Below are 26771 nucleotides of genomic sequence, written 5' to 3' on the forward strand. Positions count from 1 at the left end.
GACGCACCACTATACCCACAGAGCCGGTGGGCAGAGAGGAGAGCCACCAGCCCCTTGCGTCGCTGTCCCTTCTCCACTCCGGCACCCGGAACCTTGCGCGCGCGGAACCTCGGTGGCGGAACACGGGCGTCACGGACCTTGAAGGCGATGGAGCAGGCGCGCGGGCCGGGGGCCGAGGCTGACGCCCCAGAGGAGGAGGGGGAGGCGCGGGCGGCCATGGCGGCCGTGGTGTCTGCTGCGGGTGGAGCGTGCCCCGCAGTCCTGCAGGTGGCCGGCCTCTACCGGGGTCTGTGTGCAGTTCGCAGCCGCGCCCTGGGGTTGGGGCTTGTGTCACCAGCGCAGCTGCGCGTGTTCCCGGTACGCCGGGGCTCCGGCTTGCCCTCTGGGGGAGCAGACGGCAGCGGGGTCAGCGAGTTGGAAGCTAACCCCTTCTACGACCGCTACCGGGACAAGATCCAGCAGCTGCGCAGGTGCGGTACTGACCGGCGGGGCGTTGGGGGTGGGCACTCGCGGCGCGCGGGCAGAGCTTCCGTCATTTACTACTAAACTACCTTCCTTGGTGGGCTTGTAGTGTCCCCACTATACCAATAGTTTGTATCCTAGTTCAGAGAGGCCAGGTCCCTTGCCTAAGGTCACATCGCTGGTCTCTGCAGCGCCCTTGGATCTTCCCACAGTTGTCCTTGTGCTTGGTTCTCAGAACGCTCCAGTGAACTCTAATTAAAGCCCTTTGAGGAAGACAGCTCCGAGAGAGTTGTCCCCTCTGTAGAAATGTGAAAATGAAGCCCTCAGAAAAGGCACTTGGTTTGCTCAAGGTCACATGTTGAATCAGAGCAGACACCTGGCCAAGAGATCAGATTCCCAGGCTCCAAGCTGATGTCCCTGGCTGAGCGGACAGGAGACTAGTAGCCTTACTTTTGGATCTCCCATTGAACCCGTTCACTAAGGAAATGTAGGGGGTCTGGAGAGAGGTGGAGGCTTGCTGGAGGTCGCACAGTTGCTTATGGTTTGCCTGACGCAAACCAGGGTTCCTAATGCTTCAGCTTCCAGAAGGTAAAACCTAGAGCGGAAGAGCACTTGCTTAGGATGCACAGGGCCTTGAGTTGCATCCCCAGCACTGAGGGGGAAAAATGGGGTAGGGTCATGGCTGTTAAGATGGGTATAGTGGGTGTCTAGTTCCGGGTGGATGAGTTGAAGGTTGAAATGGAAAGGGGCTTTGAGAGAGAGTTTGGTGGTGTCAGAAGGCAATCTGAAAGGACTGTAAACTCTCTGCATTTTGTCTCATTTTAGTTCCACTCCCTTAATTTCTTCTTCTTCACGTGTATAACATCATCCTCTAAGTAACTAGTGTTCACCCCTTGTAGTCTTGGAACCCTCCTCCCGTCTCCTTTACATGAACATCGTGATCTGTCACACTTTTTGAAGCAATGATGAAACAAATGAATGGGTACTTTTACTGTCCTTCAAACATTAGATATTCTCAAATATTTGTTATTTTAAAATAGTTTTTTGACCCACAGTTCTCCCCACCCGTTTCTCGCTGATCTTTTACCCACCAGCATCTTCAAAGAGATGTCTACTCGCACTCTGAATACTTAGCGGTTCCATTCACACTTACTCAAGAGCCCATAATGATTTCTTTCCTTTCTCTAGGTCATTCCCATCAACAATTATACCTACTGATATGCCAGAACGTGGCCCATTGAGTTCTGTGCTGTGTCCAAACAGCTTAGTGTTCCGCATAAAGCTTTCACACCCTAGCTCCTGCTGGTCTCTCTCGCCTGATGTAGTACCAAAACTTCGAATAGTATGGTCTAGGTCTAGCTCGAAGATAATGGAGGGAAGGGAAGGGTGAAATGTGCTCCAAATATGAGAACAACACAGTCGAAAGTACAGTCATGAAACCACCTGGGTCATTTAGGGCTGTTTGTGCACTTTTTTGTTTTAATGATCAGTAGTGCTCATGTACTTATTTACGTATCTGCAACTAGATAGTAAGTTTCAAGTAAGGACGATGTCTTAGTTATTTTCTATATTTCCCTGGCGCCTAGGAAGAGCTCTGCTGCCCAGGGTGCCCCACTGTGGCAAGCTCAGGTACATCTGTGACTGCTAGCCACGCTTACCTAGTCCTTCCAGACAGAAAGAAAAAGGTCAGCCCATCTACATAGTAATGAAAAGAGTGACATTTGGTGTCACATCCAAATGGAAGAGAGGGTACCCTATGTGTCTTGACTGTGAAGGTCTACCAAAGGATTCAACAAGATGACTTTGTCTCCTCACCCATGGTGTTGTGTGTCTCCCAGCCAAGTAGCTAGGATGATGTTTTCATCTTAGCATATAAAGCCAAACATCCGTGGTCAGCTACACATTCCGAAGTATTCCTGGCAGCCCCAGCCTGGCCTTCAAGCCAGAAGAGCGTCCCCATTTTAAGATAAAAGGCGAATTCTGATGTTCTGTCTGCAGGTTCTCTGGAGGATAGGTCAGGGAGATACTGGGTACTAACTCTTCTCCCAAAGCACCCACTTGGAGCCCAGGATTTGAGGGTAGGGATAGAGGGAGACACCAAAAATTAGATATATTCAGGTAAAAGCTTAACACCTAGTAGGAGTGCTACAGGATTTCTGCCTGCAGAGCTGACCCAGCAATATGACTTAAAGTATTCTTTCTATCTTGAGTAGTATAAGTATCTACAGTGTTTAAGTATCTGAAACTACCATATGCATCACCTGGGAATAATCTGCAAGAGATAAAAAATGTTGAGGCCTAATAGTTGATGAGCTGGCTTTGCTTTCCATTTTCTTGACTTCCAGGTTTATGCCCAGTTCTTAACAACTGAAAGCAAACCTTCATAATGCCTGTGTCCTGTCTTTGTGGATGTGATCTATGATGCTTTGTTATTTCGAAATCCTTTGATTTCCCTTTGGGCAGGTCTGACCCAGCTGCCTTTGAGTCCCGCCTGGAGAAGCGCAGTGAGTTTCTAAAGCAACCAGTGGGGCACTCCAAACAAAGTGAATTTATCAGATGTGTGGAGCAGAAGGTAAGGCCTGCCTGGTCCTTTTGTGTGTTATAGGTTTACTAGCATTCCTCTCAGCCCTTACCCTTGAAGTGATCTCATTGATGGGTGAGATGGTAGTAACCTGAACATCTGATCTTCATGAATAAATGCATGTTCTGTTCTTTCTGGGCAAGATCCTGTAGTCATGATGGAATGTAGAGGAATGAAAGGATGGCCTCTGCTCACAAGGAATGCAGTCTAGTGATCAAATCAAGGTACACATGGCACTGGGCCATAGGGCGCAGGGAAGTGTTTACAGTAGAGGTCCGGAGTTTAAAGACAGGGTCTCACTGTCAATCTGGCCTGGAACTTGCCACGTAGACAAGGCTGACTTTGAACTCGTAGATTCTCTTGTGTCTGCTTTCTGGTAGCTGGGAATAAAGTCGTACACCACCACATCCAGCAAGATATATATATATTTTGCTATATGTAGGTGTGTGTGCATGTGAATATGTACACATGACTGCAGAGGCAATTGAGTGTAAGAAGTGAGGTAGGTGACTTCCCTGCTGAGAAGACAGGTCTGGTAGCACATGCCAGGGGCTGAATCACAGCCTTTAGCTACCAGCTCGGTAATTATGGACAGATTGTGTGACTTCTCTCTGCCTCGGTTCTGCCTATTTGTGAATTAGAAATAATATCATTAACACCTTTCTCACAGAATCATGCTAAAGATCGAGTGAACTAGTATCATCAGAACTTAATGTATTCTTAGCCATTGGGACCCTTGAGCAGTCAGAGCTGGAAAAAGCACGTGGAAAGCTGTGTGTATAATTACCCAGGACAAGGCTTTCCAAACTCTTTGACCATAACCCGCAGTAGGAAATACATTTACACTGCTACTTAGAATACACATGTATAACATACACATTTTTTATGGGACAGCGCTCTTGTGATATGTAATACATTTCTATTCTATTTTTAGGCTGGCTCTCACCCTGTAGACCAGTCTCACCTGGGCCCTCCCCACCTCGGCCTCCCATGTGCTCAGATCGCAGGTGTTGCAGGTGTGAGCCATCATGCCTGGGGAGCCCATTCTTAGTTTCATTTTCTGAATAATTCTGATGACAATCCACCAAATTGATTTTACAACCTTGAAAACTTCCAAGCTGGGAGATGCATGGAACAAATTCAGGAGCGACTTCAGCCAGGTTGGGCCACTTTCAGCCGTTTCCGGCTGTGTTAGTTGTTACCAAGTTTCTGTGACAGAATGATGGATGGATTAATGAGGACATGGTTCTGGCACATAGTTTCAAACATGTCAGCACATCATGTCAACTAGGGTGTGTGCTCAGGAATCGGAGAGAGGGGACTATGAGAAGAGACCAGGATAAGGTAGAGCCCCTAAGGACATGATCCTATGACATACATCCTCAGGTTAGCCATCCTTCATCACTTCCCAATTTCATAATACAATGAATCCAACAGAAGATTAATCCATTCATCAGGTCAGAGTCCTCATGACCTCATCATCTCAGGAAATGCCATCTCACACTGACCAGAGGTGTGCTCTGCAAGTCCCTGGGCACTTTCAGTCCAGTCAGTGTAACAGGGACTATTAGCCATCACCAGAAGCTGAATTAATAGAGAGAGTGAGAACTCAGCAGGACTCTAGAATGTTGATGACACCTACCACAAGAAATGCTATCAGAAATAATTAGTTTTAGAAAATACATATCTCTATTCCCACTTGATCTATGGCTGCTGTGGAATAGTTCAGAGGGCTAAGCACAGAAAGCCCAAAAAGAAATGGAAAGGAACCCACGGATTAGAATGAACTTTCGCACTGGGATTCAGTGATTACTAACAACCCCTTTCTCATCTTTGCATCTCAGGATCTTAGTGGAAGGAAAATTATCTATAAACAATAACTCTTAGAATAGTATGTACGGTGTTATAAAGAGTGGATAGAAGTAAATTCTTAGGTACCGAATTACTTAATGAGATTGAGTACTTCTGTGACTTGGTTTTCTTTTTCTTTTTTTCCTTTTTTATGATTAAAGATAGTTTAATAGCCTGTCTCATCATGTATTTCAGACAGATGCCTCAGGGAAACAGCCTGTGAGCAAAGGATTCACTAAGGACAAGGTAGGTTTCTAATTAAATGCCAAAATCCGAGTCTGAAGTCATATGGGACATCTATAATAAGAGACTGCAAATTTGAACATATTTATTGTGCTCAGTGATTTTTTTTTTGTATAAGGTGATTTTTTTTTTCCAACAGTAGAGATGAGAAATACTTACAGATTTTTGTGTCCTTGACATGACCCCTAGCTTCAGTGTGAGTCCAAGGAGGCTACAAGAAATGGAAGGAAATGAGTGCTCTCCTTTCTATAGAAAGGAACTTTCAAAATCAAAACACCATTTGTAGCCTGCCCTTTATCGTGCAGATAAGGAGCTTCCTGGTAGAACAGCAGCCAGGGTTTCTTTCTCACCACCTGCAAAGTGCTGCGGGACTCACTGGTGAGACAAGCATTTGGGGAGCACTTGATGACCTAATAGCTACTCCCCAGGAATAGAACTGTGAAGGTCTGTGTGGGAGCAGAGACTCACATTCTCGGAGCATGTGAGTGTCGAATGCTTATTCTGCACCTACTAAAATCCGCTTCGCTGCTGACATTCTTTTCTACAAGGCTTTAGACAGAATTAAGCTGGGGTTGTTGTTAATTGTAAATATTAATTGCTATTTTTTCTTTCAAGACTCTCAGTTCAATCTTTAACATTGAGATGGTGAAAGACAAAACTGCAGAGGAAATAAAACAGGTAATGAATGACAATGAGTAGGTATACTCCCCGGAAGTGTGTGCTCTGAGAGCAAGTCTGAGAACAGAAACGGTCACACGTTTTTCTGACACTGTTTTCTATCCCAGATGCTTTCATATGTCTAGTCAACTTAGGCTTGCCCTTTCTTTTTTCTTCCTGTTGCCCATGTACTATTTAAATCATCAGAACTCTATACCTGGATCACTGACTGCACTGCCTTTCCAAACAGGCTCCCTGGGGCGGTGCTGATGGATAGTGGTGAGCAGAGCTGTCCTGCAAGTCGCCTTCCCTGCGCCCACTTTACCTTCTCGTAGCTGAATGTGCTTAAGGTTCTGCTTGCCTTGCAGAGAAGATAGTGTACTGGTTAAAGCGGGGACTTTCCAAATGAGCTGCCATTTTTAAGTCCTAGCTTTGTCACTTATTTAACTAGACAAGTTAATTTTGGGGGGCCTCGGTTTCCCCACTGTAAAGTGATAACTACTGGACACCTACTTCTTGAGCTATTTGAAAATTAAGAGTTAACATTTGTGAAGCACTCAGAACAAATCCTGGCACAGAGTAAGTGCTATAGCTATGTTTTAAAATAAATGAAAAATTACTATGTTGGGAGCTTGGTTGCAGGTGTCCAGTGACAACCACTCCCCTAACCCTGTGTTCACTTCCTTAGCATTGTGTCCTAAGGACCTTCTCTAGAAGCTTCCTGAACCTTCCCCTAGGAAGCACTCATGATCTCTCCTGCCTCTTCGTCATTCTGTGTACCTTGATTTGCATGGCTTGTTTTGTTGTTTGTTTGTTTGTTTGTTGGTTGGTTGGTTGGGTTTTTTTTTCTTCTTGAGACAGGTTTCACTGTGTAACCCTGGCTGTCCTGGAACTCACTCTGTAGATCAGGCTGGCCTCAAACTTAGAGATCCACCTGCCTCTGCCTCCCAAATGCTGGGGTTAAAGGCATGTACCACCACTGCCTGGTGTTTGTTACATTTTTTTATACCTATAGGTTTTTTTCTCTCTAGCCTGTATGAAACTATTTGAGCATTCTTTATACTTCCAAGAGTCATATTTTAAGTGTATGTGCTGATTAACAGCATAGTAATAAAAGAATAATAAAACAGGCAGTCATATGCTTATTGCTTCACTGGTATTTCTTCGTTAAATTCTAATGTCCACCCTAGGAAATACGTGCTGCTATTTAAAGACATGGGGTTAAAAAAATGAATATTTATGCAAAGCAGTGTTCTCAACATTGGCAATTTTAAATTTAAAAAAATATAACCAGAAGCATACTGAAGATTCTTTATATCCTATAATATCAAATTCCAGCCAAGATTCAGTTATTTGTTTAAAAATAAGCATACCCGCCGGGCTGTGGTGGCGCACGCCTTTAATCCCAGCACTCGGGAGGCAGAGGCAGGCGGATCTCCGTGAGTTCGAGACCAGCCTGGTCTACAAGAGCTAGTTCCAGGACAGGCTCCAAAAACCACAGAGAAACCCTGTCTCGAAAAACAAAAAAGCATACCCCTCTCAATAGTATGCAATTAAACGTATGTGAAAGAATTATTTTGAATGTTTCTTTATGATTTATTATCAGTAAATGTTTGATTTATATGCCTATTTTCTATTATATATGCCTATATTCAAATTTCTCAGTCAAAAAGGAAGTAACAAGTGGAAAAGTATAAATCAAATTCCCTCCCCTTGCAAGCCCTGCTTCAATCCTCCAGCAGTTCTGGGAATTGAACCAAGACCTCATGCATGCTAACCAAGTTCTCTGCTACCGAGCTATGCCCCAGCATCACAGTCATCTAATACTGTTGGATTGCTTACTTCCTCGCTCAGCCTGGTTTTTTTTTTTGTTGTTGTTGGTTTTTTTTTTTTTATTTTGTTTTTTTGTTTTGGTTTGTTTTGGGTTTTTTTTTTTTTTCTGATTTTTTTTTTTTCTGACAGATGGCAAGATCCACAATAGGCTGGATCCTTCCACATCAATCACAAAGAAAATTAAGAAAATGTTGGGGGTTTGGCTCAGCAGTTAAGAGCACTTACTGCTCTTGTAGAAGACCCAGGTTTGATTTCCAGCATCCACATAGTGTCTCACAACCATCTATAACTCCAGTTCCAGAGGATCCAACATTCTTCTGACTTCTTAGGCACCTAGCACAAATACAGTGACATACATATATGCAGGCATAAGAGTCATATACATAAATGCACCATAGCTTTGTCCATAAGCCAGTCTGGTGGGAGCATTTTCTTAACTGAGGCTCTCTCTTCCAAATGACTTTCTTCTGTCAAGTTGACACAGAACTAGCCAGCACGATCATTAGAGAGATATGAGGTGCAAACATTTCATAGGAAAATTTCTGACTGAAGCAATGAAGGAAAATTACATGGGAGGGGAGCATATAAACTTAGCCTTGAATGTTAGGAAGAATTGGTGGAGAAGGAAATCAGAGATAGGAAAAATGAAAGCTTTCCAGTAAAAACCAGTAATGTGAAAAGGCATGGGGGATAATAAAATCAATAGGAGTGAAAAGTACAGGCAAACGTGCATATGATGTGCTGAAGGGGAAAAGTGCATGGCTATGATGTCTGTATAATAATCGTAAAAACGTATTTCTTAGATACCAGAATAACTCATCTAGGTTTATAAAACTGGATTTATTTTTTTCCTTTTCTCTGTTCTCTGATTTTACACTATGTAAACCTATTCACTACTTTTAGGTATTTGCATCATGAAAGTCAGCTATACCCACTGCCTTCTTTGATGCCAGGAGGAGGGGTAGGACTTGTGGCCGCTCTGTAGTCTAGTCAGACCCAGCAGACTCTTTCTCTTCCTGATATGTAGAACTTTCTGGAAGCAAAATTTTAAGAGCTGCCTAAAATATAGCAATAAAAGCTGGTGTGATTTTTAGTGTCTATTCTGCCAGTCTCGGGGTTCTATTGGTTCAGTCAGTCTTCATAACAACCCTGAGAGGTTGGCATCACTGCTGTTTTATTGATATTATTTAAGAAGTTTCAGTGATTTGCCCAAGGTAAAATAGCTAGTAAATTATCAGGGCTACCATTTGCCTCCCAGGCCGTTGACTATAGACCCTAAACTCTGAAAGGGTCGTATCCTCCCTGAGAAGGCCCACAGTTGACTCGGGAGGTGTGGGTTTGGGAAGGGATAAAGAACCTGCTAAAAACCTATCACCAACAAGATCTATCCTGAGAACAATTATTTCAGAAATCCAGAGGCAATTTCTTTGACAAGAGTTTGTTATTTTTTTAATCTTATTACTATTTTTTATGTGTATAGGTGTTTTGCCTGCATGTAGATCTGTGCACCATCTGCATGCAGTACCTGTGGAGGCCAAAAGAGTGTCAGATCCCCTGGAACTGAGGTTACAGATGGTTGTTACCTCCCATAAAAGCAGTAGGAATTGAACCCAGGTTTTCTGCAAGAACAATCAGTGCTCTTAACTGCTGAGCCATCTTTCCAGGCCTTTTTATTGTTTTCAGTTGTCTGCTTGTCTGGGGGTATGTACACATGAGTGCAGGAGCCTGCAGAGGCCAGAGGGTTGGGATCCCACTGGTCTCCTGACACTGGAATTACAGGTAGTCATAAGTTGCCTGATGGATGCTAAGAACCAAACTCAGGTTCTCTTCAAGAACAGTAGATGCTGTTAACTGGGCCATCTCTCCAGCCCCCAGAGTTATTAAGAGGTACAGTTTGGGGCTTGGAAAGATGACTCACAAGTGAAGAGCACTTTCTGCTCTTCCAGAGGACCTGAGTTCAGCTTCCAGCACCCACGTCAGCTGGCTTACAACTGCCTTTAACTCCAGCTTCAGGGAACCCAAGGGCATCTAAATAGTGCTGTATACACAAACATATACATTTTTAAAAACTGAATCTTAGGCAGTTTTAAAGAATTGCAGTTTTGGGGTTTTTTTTAGTTTTTTTTCTAAATATTTATTTATTATGTATCCAATATTCTGTCTGCATGTATGCCTGAAAGCCAGAAGAGGGCACCAGACCTCATTACAGATGGTTGTGAGCCACCATGTGGTTGCTGGGAATTGAACTCAGGACCTTTGGAAGAGCAGGAGATGCTCTTAACCTCTGAGCCATCTCTCTCCAGCCCAAGAATTACAGTTTAATCATTCAGAAGAGCATATGTTATTAAATTTGTTATAATCATGTACTAGTTGTAAAAACATTACAGTGTGTTTTCCTCCCTGTTATCAGATAGAATAATCCTCGACCAATGAAGGCTATCACTATTCCTTGGCATACAAGGAAAGATTACCCATATGTCACAGATTAGTTATGTATGTATTTATTTATTTATTACAGATTTGGCAGCAGTATTTTTCAGCAAAAGACACGGTCTATGCAGTTATTCCTGTAAGTAAATTGAAGGGGAAGTAGAAGTATTACAGTGCTCTAGCCCTCTCGGGCAGTTGCCTGTACTTTTCCTGTGTTTATGACATCTTGAGAACTTACACTTTATGGCTCTAAGAGTTTTTATTATGCCCTGAGCACCAGAGATTGGATGTTCCATGTGGTATATTTATGACATTTGCTTTCCCTCCTTCTGGTTCAGAAATGTTTCCAAGTCTCTGACCAGGGAGGCTAGTGTAAGTTCATGTTTCTGAGTCTCTGACCAGGGAGGCTAGTGTAAGTTCATGTTTCTGAGTGGTTTCCAGATACATTTTATTTCCTTCTCATTTTCCAACCAAACTGCTGGTATTCAAGACACTGCCTCCAGCATTCTTGTCTGGAAACGACAGATGCCTGAGCTGACCTGGAGCTCCCTCCTGGCCTTTCTCCAGTTTTCCCCTTAGCAAGTGGCATTTTCTTGGTTTTACCTTGTTGAAATTGTGTTAGAGATGATCACTGGCCATTGCCTTACCCTTAAGGTCTATGACTAAGAAAGGATACAGCTGTCTTCTCCAGTTAAAATTAAATCTTACTCTACGCCAGGCATGGTGGTGCATACCTTTAATCCCAGTGCTTGAGAGATAGGTCTCTGTGCGTTCGAGGCTAGCCTTAAAGTACACTGAAGAACAGTTATATTTTCAACTTGTTTATGTGTAAGATTAAGGAGGAAAATGCATACAGAAGGAAAAGCCAGACCTTTTTTTTATGAAGAAATCCCTATCCTTTGTTTTTTAACTTCCTACGCATATATACTCTTGTCTTCATGAACTCCATAGTCTAAAGTCTATACTTGTCGTTATGTTTTAGATCATTCGTTCCAACTCATTGTTTGAACAGGCTTTCACAAGTCTCTCTTGGATTCAGCCGGTTCCGTGGAGACTTTGAAGCATGAAGCACTTCATTTTCACACGGAATTTGTAGCAATGAGCAGCAAAGCATGCATCTGGTTTTTCCTGATTTGTAAATGATAGAACTTAAAAGCCTGTTTCAGCCATAATAGAGTTCTAGAATTCAGCCTTGGAAAACTCAGTTGATCGTGACTTTTCATGTTCTCCTATTTGTGAGTTAATTTTATTCTTTTCTAATTTGCAGAAAGAGAAGTTTGATTTGATCTGGAACCGGGCTCAGTCCTGCCCAACAGTAAGTCTGTGGTAACCATGTAGAATTGTTTATAAATGCTACCAAATAGTTGGCTTCAAACCAGTCCTCATGATATAATGCTCTATGAACAGAGGTCATCACATGTCATTTGTTTGATAAGTGATATTTTCATCCTTATAAATGGCGTTTTAGCTCTCTACCACATTAGGCCGTTCTGATTTGGATCTTAATCTCTCAGTGTATGTCCATAGGAAAAGGCACCTAAGAGCCCAGTGCTGTAATGCACACCTTTAATTCCATTCAGCCTGGTCTATATTTCAAATTCCAGGCCTGCTAGGGATATAGAGAGACCCTGCCTCAATAAATGAATGAATGAGCCAGGCAAGGGTGGCGCACGCCTTTAATCCCAGCACTCGGGAGGCAGAGGCAAGCAGATCTCTGTGAGTTTGAGGCCAGCCTGGTTTACAGAATGAGTTCCAGGACAGGCAGCAAAGCTACTGAGAAACCTTATCTTGAAAAACAAAACAACAACAAAAATGAATGATACTAGACCTTAATCTTTGCTGCCGCCTTCAGGTTTCTGTATTAGAATTTCTCTTTACAGTTTTGCCCATGCTATTCTGATAGTATGTGCCAAAACCAAATGATTATTTTGTTGCTGAAGTAGTGAACCACCAGAAGGCTCCAGGGAAAGGGAATGGATAGCTGATGTGACAGCCAACTTGTCAGCAATGGTTACTAGGGTTTTTCCCAAACATTGCTTGCAGAAATAAAAAATACCTAAGTAAACTGGATATATATTATAATTTTTGCGTGTCGGACAGCAATATCGCTTAATGTCAGCTCTCCTCAAATGCTTTTCTTCTTAGGTTTGAGAAAGGTAGAATGAGAAATGTGTATGTTTGTTATGCTATCACATAATTAATTTCATAATTTAAAAAATGTTCTTAAAGCCAAGCATTATGGGATGGGGATATAAGTCAGTTGGCAAGTTTCTTCACCTAGCATGCACAGAACCCCAGCTTCAATCCCCAGCACCCTATAGACTGGGTGTGATAGCACATACTTAATCTAAGTACTTGAGAGATAGAGGCAGGAGAATTAGGAATCAGGTCTTGCTTGGCTGTATGGAAGTTTGAGGCCAGCTGGGATATTTGAAACATTGGCTTTTACAAAAAAAAAAAAAAAAAAAAAAAGGAGGAGGAGACAGAGAAAAGAAGGAATGAAGGAGGAGGAGGAGGAGAAGGAAGGAAGGAAGGAAGGAAGGAAGGAAGGAAGGAAGGAAAAATTAAAAAGCCAGACATTGAAGAAATAGAGTGGTACAAGTGATTAGACATTGAAAATGACTTCATTTGTCCATCTGTCTGCTTGTTTTTCTGTTTCCCACAGTTCCTTTGTGCACTACCAAGAAGAGATGGTTATGAGTTCTTTGTAGGACAGTGGACAGGTACTGAACTCCACTTCACTGCTCTTATAAATATTCAGGTAGGTCACGTATGCCCTACACAACACAGGAGGCACTAGAAGCCTTCCCAGGGCTGGGGTACAGTATCTTCTGACTTCAGCAGTACTTGCTGTGCACTGATGAGCTGTCATATGTTGACAAATTAGGCTAGTTTTCTAGGCCTCACTTAATATCAGAAATTTGAAGTCTGTATACTTTTCTCCCACTTCACTGTTGTCTTTTGTCTTCTCCCTAGAACTGTGGCATCTCTTGTATGTGCATACTGAATAGACATGGATGAGTTAAAATGTTATCTTCTTAACCCAGATGTAAACCCTTTGAGGAAGGCTCCATGTCTTACCTGTGTTTTATTAACCACACTGTTAGGTGAATAGTTTTCATTTCATAAATATTAGTTTATTTGCTTTCTTTTCTTTGTTTTATTCCCAAATTGCTTATTACAGTAAAAAAAATAAGCTCAAAATATACTTAAAGCTCTTTCAAAAAGAAGTCAGTATTTTCATTCACAGTAACTAGGATTTGGAGTTCACAGCTGGTAAAAAAAAAAAAATCATATATTGTTTTGACTTTAGCGTTGAGGCAGATGGCACAAAATAGAATAAGGAGAAATTTTTTCATTTTTGTCTGATAAATTGTTGAGTATATACTGTGTTAACATTTGATAGGTATTATACAATGTGCTGGAAGAGGCTGCTTGTTCGTTTCCCGGCTGCTCACAGCTCAGACCCGAAATAATTACACGGAAACTGAATTAATTAAATTACTGCTTGGCCCATTAGCTCTAGCTTCTCATTGACTAACTCTTACATATCAATTTAACCCATTTCTATTCATCTGTGTATTGCCATGAGGCTGGGGCTTACCAGGTAAAGTTCCAGCATTTGTGTCCAATGGGGTACATAGCTTCTCTCTGACTCTGACTCTTTTCTCCCAGCATTCAGTTTAGTTTTCCCTGCCTACCTTAGTTCTGCTCTATCAACAGTTTCTTTTTTCACTGATGGTATTCACAGCATACAGAGGAGAATCCCATATCACCTCCCCTTTTCTGTTTAAATGAAAAAGGAAGGTTTTAACTTTAACATAGTAAAATTACATATAACAACAGGTATCAAGCAAGAATTATAGTTACAATATTTATTTCTACTCATCTTTTATCATAACTAAGAAAAATTATAACTATCAATTCTTCAACTTCATCAAAGACCACAGAAGGATATAATATTACCTAAGTAAACAGGACATGCATTGTAAGCAACTTCCAAAACTCTAGAAATGACAGAGACATCTCGCTGCCTGGACAGTCACCCAAAGTTCTTCTGTACCATTGGGGCATCCATCTTCAGTCTACAGGCCCATAGTATCCAGCAGACTTTTTCACAAAGCAGGAAATTTCAAAGACAGTTCTGCCTATATTGGTAGTTTGTCAGTCACATTTTTCTGTGTCCTGCAGAATATGTAGCAGACTCTTTCATGAAGCAGGAACCCTGAAGGATGGTATCACCTTTAGGCAAGTTCAACAGTCATTTCTCTGCAGGTCCTGCATGTCCAGTTCATAAAGCAGTCCAGGCAAGAGCAGTTTCTTGCCCAAATGGCTAACCAACTCTATAAGAAGCCTCTTCGATGCCTATCTTCCTCTTGACGTAGATTGGTGTTACCAGGAGCAGATGTGTCTTATTGTCATGAAAAGTCCTAAATTCTTAAACATTTTAAGTGCCATATTCTCTAGTCTTTGAAAGGTTTGAAGAATGCTTATCCATCTGCAATACATCTCTGTACATCTAGAAAATCTAACTAGCATGACTACAAGCTTGACTATTATAGATGACTGACTATTAACCTATATTTCCTAATTATACATTACATTTTTTAATGAGCTCTACAAACACAATACCTTTTTAAATGAGCTGTACAAACATAATACCTTAATCAAGAACAGAAGTATGTATATATACATATACATATATATAATATATATACACAGTATAACAAAATTGATCTTAAATTTGTATCAGTAAACCAAAATCCATACCAATCCAAATCTTTATTGCATATTAAACATATAGTAAATATTGTTTAAGTATTTATAAACAATATTTGGGAATTTGGGCGTAGTTCTCTAGACTACTTCCTGCTGAATGGGGGCACTGTTAATCAGGTCTTTCATGGTATATCCTGTGTGCTAGTTTCATCTCAGTCAGCAGTTGGGCAAAGTAATTTTTTGGGGGTGTTCACGGAAACTTTTCAGGGTGTCTTGGTCCATCAAACCATATTAGACTAGAAGCAATCCACAGGTTCTCATCTTCTGTGGAAACAAAAGAAGAACCTCTTTTCTAAAGCAACATATCCTTAGACCCAAATTTTAAAGACAAGATACCTTTAAAGTATATATGTTGGTTACTTAGCGTCTTCACAGTCAAAAAATTCAAAGAAAACACAATAATATACATAATCCAGACTCTCTGCATATTCTCCATCTTTACGTGGCTTATTTGTTTTAAATCTATTACTTTTTCTTATTTATTTTATTATATTTACTTTACTCCTTTAATCTATGACTGTCTGTACTCTTTCTCTTTAAAGACTTTACCTTTTTTTAAAACCATTTACTTCTTTTTATAACTGTCTATATGCTTTTTCTTTTCTCTCCCAAGCCTACGTACATCCAACATTTTACTTGTCATTTAATATCCTCAAATGAATAGATTACTGTTATTATTTTTATTTATAGAGAAGAGAGTGAACTTAGGGAAGTTAATAAGCTACGTTGAGTCCAGGTTGTCTATAAACTTAAATATTTACCATTGTCTTGAAAACTCTGCTAGGTCCTGTAGATCTATGAAAAAAAGGAAGGGAGGGAAGGGGGAGGGAGGAGTTTATAGAGAAATATATATGAGAGAAAGCCAAATACAGAGTAGATGTTAACTCTAAAATGGGATTGGAAAGGGATACAGAAGGATCCTCTAATTGTATCTCTGTCCTTGTTTGCTTTCTGTTGCTGTGATAAAATACCATTCTAGAAACAACTCATGGAAGAGAGGGTTTATTTAGGCTTACAGTTCCAGAAGGAGACTCCACAGTGGATGGGGAGGCATGATAGCAAGTAGTAAGAGCCAAAAACCGAGAGATCACTCTTCATCCACAGACATAAAGTACAGAGCAAACTGGAAATAGGTGAGGCTATAAACTCTCACGGCCTCCCTCTGCCTCCAAGATGTTCTTCCTCCAGCAAGGTTCTACCTCCTCAAGGTTCCATAACTTTCCCCAAATAGTGCCACCAACTGCAGAGCAAGCCTTGAGGAGACATTTTCACTTAATACCAGTCTCTAATGCTTTCTTTCTTACATGGATTGAGAAGTGTATGTCTGTCTATGATATTATCATGTGTATTTCATAATAAACTATTAGTATATTGTATAGTATACTACTGTATATTGTATATTAGCATGTTGTGTAGTATCCTACTATTTTATAAGTAGAATTATCAGTATATTAGAAGCATGTATGAGGGAACCAAGAGGATGAACTATTAAGATTGCCTTAGCAATAGTTAGGTACAATAATTAAAGGATGCTTGCTGAAGCTTCAGAGATGAAGCCCTGGGAGCTATTTTCTGTCATTCTACATGAAGGTGTTGGCTTTAAATTCAGCTTCTCTTTCTAGACTAGACTTAAAATCTGGTGACCTCACTGATCATTCTTCATGAAGTTACACAATTCCTATTTTTTTTGTCTCCTTCCTGCCACAACCAGATAGTATTTCGAAGCCACACAGCAGAAATCTGGCTCATACACAGACTCTACAGTGCTTTGCTATAGCATAAAAGAGCTCCGTTTTCAGAGCCACCACAGGGAGTAGATGAAATGCACTAGCCCATAGAAGTGGCAATTACACAGGCACATCGCTTTCTTTAAAACTTGACTTGGTAGCTGCCTGTACCGTTTTGTTTTTAAATGTATGACCACAATGAAGGATTCACTGCCTTCGTAAACATTCTCTGGGAAAAAAGCCAGATCTTTTCCAATTGAAGACACAAATAACACCTTGAAAACTGTCAGTTCACCATGCCTTTGCAGGCCTGACCTTGCCCATACATACCAGTCCTCTAATTCACTAGCTACCCAGAGGGCTATTAAGAGCTAGAATTTCCTCCAGACTCTGTTGCTTTGAAACTGCAGTTTGTTGTGGTGGTACCTTATTGAGCTTTGATAAGTGTTTCTCCGTGCAGACCCGAGGGGATACAGCAGCCAGCCAGCTGATTTTATATCACTATCCTGAACTTAAGGAAGAAAAGGGCATAGTGCTGATGACAGCTGAAATGGATTCCACATTTCTGGTAAGAGTCTACATTTGTCTCTTTGGGTTTACCTCGTAGTTCTGCAGGTGTTAACTCTTGTCAATGCCTCAGGTCTAGATTAGAGAAAGATACCTTTATGTATTTTGTTTCTCATGGTTGAAAATCATTTTGTCTTGCTTGTATACATTTAAGTTGAAGTACAGTTAGCTACAGATAAATGGATGGTTTCCTTTGTCTGTGCTAGTTTGTTTCATTTTACTTTTTAAATGTGTGTGTGTGGGTATGGGGCAAATGCCAAGTGCATGTATGAAAGTCAAAAAATAATTTCTGGAAGCCCGTTTACTCCTTCCACCATCTAGGTTCCAGGGGTCAAACTCAGGTCATCAGACTTGCAGCAAGCACCTTAACCCACTGAACTACCTCACTGGCCCTAGAAATAGGTTGTTTTATTTTATTTGAGACAGGGACTCACTATGTAGCCCTGGCTGTCCTGGATCTCACTAAGCAGATGAGGCTGGCCTCAGAATCAGAGACCTGCTGAGTGCTGGGTGATGTGGGAGTGACTTCTTTCTAATCTGTTGCTTTCATTGGTTAATTAATAAAGAAACTGCTTGGCCCATTTGATAGACCAAGCCTTAGGTGGGTGGAGTAAACAGAACAGAATTCTGGGAGAAAGAAGCCAAGTCAGGAGTCTCCATGATTCTCCCGCTACAGACAGAAACAGGTTAAGATCTTCCCTGGTAAGCCACCTCGTGGGCTACACAGATTATTAGAAATGGGTTAGATCAATATGTAAGAGCTAATCAATAAGAGGCTGAAACTAATGGGCCAGGCAGTGATTAAAAGAATACAGTTTCCGTGTAATTATTTCAGGTAAAGTTAGCCGGGTGGCGCGCAGCTTATTACAACAGCTGGGCTCGAGGCTGATGGTGAAAATAGTTTCACATCCTCATTTGATCACAGATTTTCCCTGTGTTAAATTCTTTTGAAGCTAAATTTTCATTTAAACTGATATGAGGTCATTTATAGTCATTATTCTCATGTAATACAGAATACTATATATTTTATTAAGGAAATATGAATGTGTTTGATTATGGGGCATAATGTAGTTACATATTATCTTCACCTATGGCTTTTTTAAATCTAGTAATGCCAAAACCAAGACACATCTGGCCCTGGAGATTTCAAACAAGGTTATGGGCATATAGCTGACTTCTGAAATGTAAGATGAGTTCAAAATCTAGAGTAATAGTTGTGTCTTTTTCTTCCTCTACCTTGTTCATGGGAACATTCACCATTGGATTTCCTTTTCTCCTTTTCCATTCCCAGTTGTGTTGCTAGGGAGACTATCAACCACATACCCATGACTAATGATGCCCATTGTGTTTCCCTGTGCATCTAGGTACCAGAGACATTTGTCTGACAGAGACTGTTTAGAATGCCCTCAGAAGACTGGGCATTTCAAAGCCTCTTCCTCCATTCCAACACCCGCTTATATTTTTTCTTCATCTTTATCAGATACATAGTGAGAAAGAAGTGCTTTCAGCCAGCTACTGTCTTGCAGTAACAGTAGACTCCAGACCTGGAACACAGTGGGGACTCTGCCTCCCTGACTGTTATTCCTAAACTACTCAGTTTTATTTCTCCCATTTTTCCTTCCTCCTAAACTGTTTTTGTATCATACTCAACCGGAAGTCACTGATCCAGAATCTTATTTATAAATATGTATTTACCATTAATTGAGGTAAGGCTGCAGAAAAAAATAGTTTTGAGAAGACCTCACTTTTAGACTGTTAAGTCTGAGATGCCCATTAGTTATCTTTGTAGTGTAGACAGTTAGATACCTGAGCCTGGTGTTCAAAAAAGTGACCCAGGTCTAGTATGTGGGTTGTATTTAAATCTGTGGATTGAATGAAATACCAAGAAAATAAATGAGGATGTAGAAGAGAAAATATATAAGAACTAAGTCCTTGGCAGATGAAGAAACATCAGAAAATTAAAAAAAAAAAAACAAAGCAAAACAAAAAACAGTTGTGATATGGGTGAGATTAAGATGCTAGAATGCCTGGAAATAAAAATAAAGTGTTCTAAAAGCAAAAGGGGGTGTTTAGTTGGTCACTCTAACTTGCTTATAGGGCAAATGAAATAAAGACTGAAAGTGCACTAGATTTTATAAACATGAAACTATTTAGTCACCTTTATAAGAACAGTTTCAGAGGAATGGTAACACTATAAATAAACATAATTAAATTTAAGAATGATGGGAAGAAAAATTAGGAAGGGTATGCATTAATGCTTTCAGGGGAAAGAATAGTGTTAGGTGGAGGAAAGAAGTGGGAACAAGGATGTCTTTTATTTTAAATATCGAGTAAATATATGGAAAAATATGGTAGGGAAAAATATTGGTCATATAGGAAAAGGAGTAATATTCTGGATAGACAAGTCTGGAAATGAGGGTTTAATCTTTGCCTGGAGTATAGTAACTGAAAGAAGTGAGGTTATGAGGACATAGGTATGGAAAGTTAGATGAATGGTTAGTGGCAGCTTGTGGAAGTTCTTGCCAGATTTTATATATATATAAACATGTATATATATACATTATTGTGTGTGTATATATATATGCCATCAGCTTGAAGTAAACATGTAAGAATAGAGTTAGATATTTGAGTCAAAAAGAAATAGTATGCCAGCCATGGTGATACACACCTTTAATCCCAGCACTTGGGAGGCAGAGGCAGGTGGGTCTAAATATCAAGATCCAGGACAGCAAGAACTACATAAAGAATCCCTGTCTCAAGCCAAAAAGAAAAAGGAAGCTTTACTTAAATATCACTTAAGATTGCTTTAGTTGGGGCTGGAGAGATGGCTCAGCGGTTAAGAGCACTGCCTGCTCTTCCAAAGGTCCTGAGTTCAATTCCCAGCAACCACATGATAGCTCACAGCCATCTGTAATGAGATCTGGTGCCCTCTTCTGGCCTGCAGGCATACATGCAGACAGAATATTGTATACATTAAAAAAAAAAAAAAAAAAAGATTGCTTTAGTTCTATAACAGAGTTGAGTAGTTTGACTTTATGGCCCCCAGAGCCCAAAATGTTTACAGAAAGTGTTTATAAACCATAGTCCAGGGAGATGGAAAGAGCATGTGCGTAAATACACGCACGGAGAGGGTGTCGGATTTAACTGGTCGGCCATGTGGTGTAGTGATGTAATTGAGGGGCAAAGAAGCTTAGAATGAATACAAAAAGATGCTTGCTTACACTCGTTGACCAGAGAATGAGGCTGGATAAAGGAGAAGAGAAGACAGACACCCTAAGAATTGTGGAGTTCAGCTGCAGGCTGCTAGAGTTTGCAGTGAACTAGGAAGGTAAAAATAATAGACAGTACAAATGTTTCAGACTGAGATTTAGGGAGGTTATCTTTGTTGATGGCAAAGAAACAGAAATAGGACATACAGACTGTTCTATATTTTTTGGTCTTTAGCAAAACACGGTGTCTAACCATGTTTCAGTGAACTCTAGAGGTCAGAGGAAAGAAACTTTTTCTTGATTCACTCTGGTAGGCTCAAACTGATGCAGTTTTAGCATCATTAAGATTTTGGATGGTGGGGGTTTTCTTTTTTAGTTTTTTTTTCTGGCTTTATAACATTTGACAACATGTCAGACAATATTCATTTGCCTTGTATAAACCACATTGACTGTGAGATCCCTGTGCACTTGGCTCAGCAGATAAAGGCACCCATCACCAAGCCTAATGGCCTGAGTTCAGTCCCCCAGGACCCACGTGGTAGAAGAAAAGAACTAACTCTTGGAACTTGTTCCTGACCTTCACTGGATAAACCATGGCATACCTACTAATATATACACATAATAAAATACAATTTTCAAAGATTTACCTTATTATTTTTAATTATGTGTATATATGTGGGTCTGAGTATGAGTATGTGCAAGTCCCCTCATTGGATATCCTTAGAGCTAGAGTTATCCACTCAGCATGGATACTAGAAATTGAACTCAAGTCCTCTGCAAAAGTAATACATGCTCTTAGCCACCAAGCCACCTCACCAGCCCCAATTTAAAAAATAAAGGTTTAACTGAATGCTTTATAGGAAGAAGTGCAGCATACAAAGACAAGAAGCACAGCCTCTGGTATTTATAAATTCATCTGTATCTTTGTTATGTGAACCCACAAGAGTCCCTTAAAGGTCTTAATAATAGCAGTATCCCATAGCACCTCATTCTACAGCTAGGCATAGCATACTTTTCTTCTTTCAGTGCTAGGAGTTGAACTTAGACCTTGCATTTGTTAAGGCAAGTGTCCTACCACTGAGTTAAGTCCACATTCACATAGCATACTTTAGGCAGTCGTTTTTCAAGTGATTTTTTCCACGTTTGAGTAATAATAGATAAATATTTCTGGCCAGCTAGAACTACAGAATATGTAGAAAACAATAGTTATTTCAATTCATTGTTTTCCTTTCATTTTATTTACTGTTATTATACGTGTATACACATGTGTGATAGAGGTTACAACCACATCACATGTGTGTGGAGATCAGAGGGCAGACTTATTGCACGTGTATACACATGTATGATGGAGAGAGGTTACACTACACCTCATGTGTGGAGATCAGAGGGCAGCTCTTATTATTGCATGTGTATACACATGTATGAAGGAGAGAAGTTACCACCACATCACATGTGCGGATACCGGAGGACAGCTCTGTGGAGTCAGTTTCTTCCCTCCATCTTTATTTGGGCTCCAGGGATCGAGCTCAGGTCCGAGGCAAGGCCCTTTTCCAGCCCTCAACCAGTTCTTCCATGAGGTTCCAAGGATGTTGCCTGTTGATTGCCTTGACGGGTCACCAGTCTAGGGTTAGTAAACCCGTCTGGCCGTTCAGTTATTCCAGGGTCCCGGAGAGGCGCTATCTGTAAGATATGAGCTAGAAAAGAGGAAGGAGGCCAAGCTGGGATTCCTGTCGAAGCCTCAGTTTATTAGAGATGGGGTACAACTTATATAGGGTATGGAGTTGGGGGGTGGGCACAGGGGTCTGAGCTCTTGCCACGTGGTTCATGTTGGTCACGTAGCCAGGAGGTTACCTTCGGTCAGGTCACTGTAGGCCAAGAAGTCACAAGTTGCCACACCTAGTTCCCTAGATAGTTTGGAATGTGGGGTGGGTTCCACTAACAGATAGCTCTCCAGATAGCTCTCCATCAGCCAATTTGGGTGTGGGGTAAGCTCTGTCTATAGAATGATTCCTAACATAATTAGGGGTGTGGGGTTCTCTGTAGACTCCCCAGAGTGATGATTCCTGCAATGATTTTAGGAGAAAATTGGCTCCTAACAGTTGCCCATGCGTTCTCCTATATATTCACCTGTCATGTAATATGTTCCCCATTTCCTGATAGTGCACTTTCTATACCTTGGAACTGGTTATAAATGGTTGTATAACAAAGAGTCCCACAGTTTCTATGGGACAAGAACTCAGAAGCAGCTTAGCTGGGTGATCCTGCTCAGTCTAATGAGGTTGCTGTCGGAATGTTGGTAGGAATGCAGTCATCTGAAGATTGACTGGGCTTAAGGATCCATTTTTTTTCCTGAACACATTGACTTTTCTGCAGGCCTACTTGAAAGTCTTTTTAATACGATAACTTTCCCCAGACAAGTGATTCAAGGCATATTCTTTAATGACTCAGTTGTTAGAAGCAACTCGTTAAGTTCAGCCTCACACTCAGAATGGAGGTTGGACTCTCCAAAGGAGGTATATGTACCAAAGTGATACATACACAAGTATGTGTATGACTCTGTAGCTCAAGTTCATTGGTGAAAAAGAATGGTGGCCATACAAGCCTTATGAACTCAAAGCCCCTGGTGTCCCCCAGTATTATTGTTGGTCCCTGTACCACACCTCTCAAAATGTGGACATTTTATAACCATCACAACTGCCTTTGATACTGTGTTCCTGACTGGGGTACCATCAATAATAGGTTTTATTCAAGGGTATCTGATTAGTCAGAAACTTAGTACTTACAAACTGATTCTTAGAGCTGGGTAGCTTTTTCCCCTCTTCCTCAGATGGATGCAATAGCTATTTAAGAACTAAATAAAAAGAGAAACTGTGAACATATGAACTAACTTACCTAGCAAACATCGTGTCATTATGTACAGGAAAATACAAACAAGCCTTGATGTCTGTATCTTTGAGGAATTTAAATTAGAGAGTACAGACCAAAAGTGACAAGTAAGAGAAAGTGATGACAGGTGTACAAAATGCCTTGCTTACATGAGGAAGGAACGTCTAGCCAAGACTTGAGAAGTCAGGGAGTCAGAGAAGCTAAGAACAGTGCCTCCGCCACGAACTCAGGCACAGAGCTTTGGTCCTCTGCAGGAAGGTGCCTCATTCCTCTCATTGCCTTGCAGAATGTTGCTGAGGCGCAGTGCATCGCCAATCAGGTTCAACTCTTCTATGCCACTGATCGGAAGGAGATCTTTGGGCTAGTAGAAACCTTTAACTTCAGACCAAATGAGTTCAAATATATGTCTGTCATCGCTGAATTGGAGCAAAGTGGACTTGGAGCAGAACTGAAGTGTGCCCAGAACCAGGACAAGACTTAGAGATATCTGGATTGACCCTTGGCAGAGTTGACCCAGTCCTGGAGAGCCTGAAGTCCACCCAAACCCTTGACCCCCAGAGTTCAACCCAACACGCAGTCTGTAAAGAGTTACCATGTATGCTACTACAAGAAGTGATTATGGGCATGAGCCCTAGTACTTGATATTCAGGACGAAGGTATACAAATACCTTGGTAGTTACCTCTCACTCTAACAGTTCCTTTTGTGTGTTTCTGGGCATTTAAACAAGAAATATTCAGGGATCTGCAAGACTATTGACTGGGTTTTATTCAGTGTAACAGTGAAGTTGCATTCTGGCCATTTTGACTTCATAGCTCCCAGTTCTTTGTCTTTCTAAACCTGTAGCAATAAGCTTGAGGATCTTAGGAGATGTCGGCTTTATGCATTCTTTCCATGCACCAGTGAACTGGCTAAAAACAACCCAAGAATCCTGGCCAGATTCAACACAACTTGCTATTCTCCTCAAAATAAAGACTTCTGGCTGCCCCTCCAGAGTTGCCTTCCGTGTAACTCAGCGATTGCAGGTACAAGTGCCTGCAATAATAAACAAATACAATGCCTGCACACTGTTAAACTGTCGCTTTTGGCCCTACTCCCTGAACTCTGCCTGTGAGAAGCTAATGAATCAGCTCAGTGTAAATAAAACCTTTTTAGAAGATCATTCCAGATTTGCATGATTTGAAAAGTTATATGAAAATGTGGTAGAGCACATGTTCCCAGACTGAGTGTGGAGAATGTAGCAGAAAGTCTGGTTTTCAGTCTTTGCTCACAGGACAGTGGAAACTCAGCTGTGTGCTGTTGGTGGCATCAGCTGTGGGCTAAGAGTTTTATCAGAACTCTTCTTGGGGCTCAGTGATTTCTTGAAATGCCGCAAATAAGCGAGTTGTTCTCCACCAGAAGTACATGTGTCTCTAGCTCCAGGTCCACTGGTGAAAAAGAATGATGGGTCCGGACCAGCCTTATGAACTCAGCCTCAGGTGTCTCCAGTGTAGTCGGTCCCTGTACCACACCTCATCTTATCTAATGTGCTCCACCTTAATCGACCTCAGTCTGATCTTGTTAGATGCCACCAGACATGGTGAATAGAAAGTCAAGTAGTTTCAGTTTATGTCTGTATATTCTTCATTACAGGTTTTTTTTATGGTGGGCTTCTCAAAGCTTTTTAAGTAGGTATGGTGGTTTGAATAAGAATGGCTCCCATAGGCTCATATATTTGAATGCTTAGTCACCAAGGCAGGAGTAGAACCATTTGAAAGGATTAGGAAGATTAAGAGGTGTGGCTTTGGAGGAACGGGGGAGGGGCTTTGAGGTTAAAAGCCTGTGCCAGGGCCAGAGTGTGTCTCTCTCCCTCTTCCCCTCTCCCTCCCTCCCAGCATGCAGGTCAGGATGTAGCTCTCAGCTACTTCTCCAGTATCATTCCTGCCTGCTACCATGCTCTCTGCTGTGATGATAATGGACTGAGCTTCTGAAACTGTAAGCAAGCCCCAATTAAATGCTTTCTTTTATGAAATATCCCTTGTCATGGTGTCTCTTCACAACAGTAGAATGGTAACTAAGACAGTTTGCCTTGTCATGGTGTCTCTTCACAACAGTAAAATCTAACTAAGACAGTAGGGTTGGCCATCCCATTATTTTCTGGATGGAAAAACAGTGTTTCTTTAACCTGGAGAAGCTGTGCTGTGCTTTCAGTTTCTCTGAAGGTTGAGTGTTTTCTGATGCAGCTTCTAGACCTGCCATGGTCCCAATAGCGCACATTTTAAGAACTTGAATGCTATCAACTCTGCAGTTTTCTTTAAATGCCTTCCACGCTTCTGGGTGATAGAAGTCTGGAGACTCGGCCTTGGGTGGGACTGCTTTTGTGGGTATCCAGCTATGTTTGTTTTTCTCTAGAGGCCCAGTTCTTAGTCGTAGAACATTTTCATGACACCACTACTAGCGGGTAAAAAAAAAATGATGATGATGATGAAAAAAGTAAAGAACTAGCTGTTCATGTCATAGCTCCTCCCAGCTTTACCCTCAATCCCATCTTGCCAAAGAAGGATGCCATCTGACTGTTGTTAATATTTATTTTACCAAAGAGATCTAACAGATAAGTGAAAACCGTAGTAGTTAGTCTGTAAATGCATTCCCTGATTCCAGCATACTGTTTCTAAGGTGGGCTTTGGAGCTCATTGAATTGGGTTCACATAGCAGCATTACTTTTCTTAGCTTGTTAATGATAAATTACTTAAACTCTAATTCTTACCTTTCTTCTGAACATGGGGACAATATCTACCTCATTGGATTATTTTGAGACTTCGGTAAGCTTCTATATAGACTACAATAGAATTCAGTACATGCTGGATCCCTTCTTCTTTAGTTCTTCATTAAAGGCCAACACGGGGGCTCGGAATAGCTCAATGGTGGAACTATGTTTATAGCATGTATCAGGCCCTGCGTTTGGTTCCCAGCACCAGACAGGAAGAAAGTTAAGTCAGCATTTCAAATGCAGAGATCACAACAAATTCTATCTCACTGGTTCCCAACTTGAGATGCAGTGGAATCACTTAAGAGCACTTAAAGATGCAATTCCTGGGTGCTGGCCGGCTGACTGAAGTATGCAGAAAGCCCTGACAACCTACATTTTAGTATGTATGTATTCTAGGTAATTCTGATGTGGATAATTCGTGAGCTTTTGTGAGCCATCGCCTTATCTCTTATGAAAATGTCCACTAGGCGGTCTTTTCTCATCTACAGACATTCACAAAGGATTTAGATTCCTCTGCTCGCTGTCTTTCTAGTAGTACTTTAGTTACATTGCATTATATTTATTTTTCTGTGTTTACCCCACTAGACTGTGAGCTCCTTGAGGGCCAGGATTTATCTTTATTCTCAGTGCCAAGGACATGACGTGAACCACAAAAGAAACTCAACTGTTGAACAAATAAATGATACAAATTTTAGCCATAACTCTTATTGATGTATGTGTTTCTCTATTTGAATCATGTAATGTTGTGGTACCCCACAGGTTCCTGTATTTGAACACTTGGTCCATGGCTGGTGGCACT

The 26771-nt window shown here is 41.2% G+C and overlaps 1 protein-coding gene across 1 annotated transcript; it reads left to right on the forward strand.

Moving 5' to 3' along the window:
• The first annotated feature begins 63 nt into the window (after positions 1-63).
• Atpaf1 (ATP synthase mitochondrial F1 complex assembly factor 1) lies at positions 64-24377 on the forward strand. The gene is made up of 9 exons (XM_005371478.3): positions 64-470; positions 2926-3034; positions 5090-5140; positions 5753-5815; positions 10146-10196; positions 11325-11372; positions 12723-12818; positions 17024-17131; positions 23512-24377. The coding sequence occupies exons 1-9, from the start codon at positions 148-150 to the stop codon at positions 23704-23706; spliced, it is 1044 nt and encodes a 347-aa protein (XP_005371535.1). The 5' UTR covers positions 64-147; the 3' UTR covers positions 23707-24377.
• The last annotated feature ends 2394 nt before the right edge of the window (positions 24378-26771 follow it).

This window comes from Microtus ochrogaster, unplaced genomic scaffold (assembly GCF_000317375.1).
Source record: "Microtus ochrogaster isolate Prairie Vole_2 unplaced genomic scaffold, MicOch1.0 UNK110, whole genome shotgun sequence".
NCBI lineage: Eukaryota > Metazoa > Chordata > Mammalia > Rodentia > Cricetidae > Microtus > Microtus ochrogaster.

What these genes read in the sequence shown, in the direction of transcription:
- Atpaf1 (XM_005371478.3), top strand. Translation starts at nt 148, where the DNA reads ATGGAGCAGGCGCGCGGGCCGGGGGCCGAGGCTGACGCCCCAGAGGAG. An exon ending in GGGCTCAGTCCTGCCCAACA is followed by an intron (nt 11,373 to 12,722) that starts GTAAGTCTGTGG and finishes TGTTTCCCACAG; the next exon opens with TTCCTTTGTGCACTACCAAG. An exon ending in CTGCTCTTATAAATATTCAG is followed by an intron (nt 12,819 to 17,023) that starts GTAGGTCACGTA and finishes TTCTCCGTGCAG; the next exon opens with ACCCGAGGGGATACAGCAGC.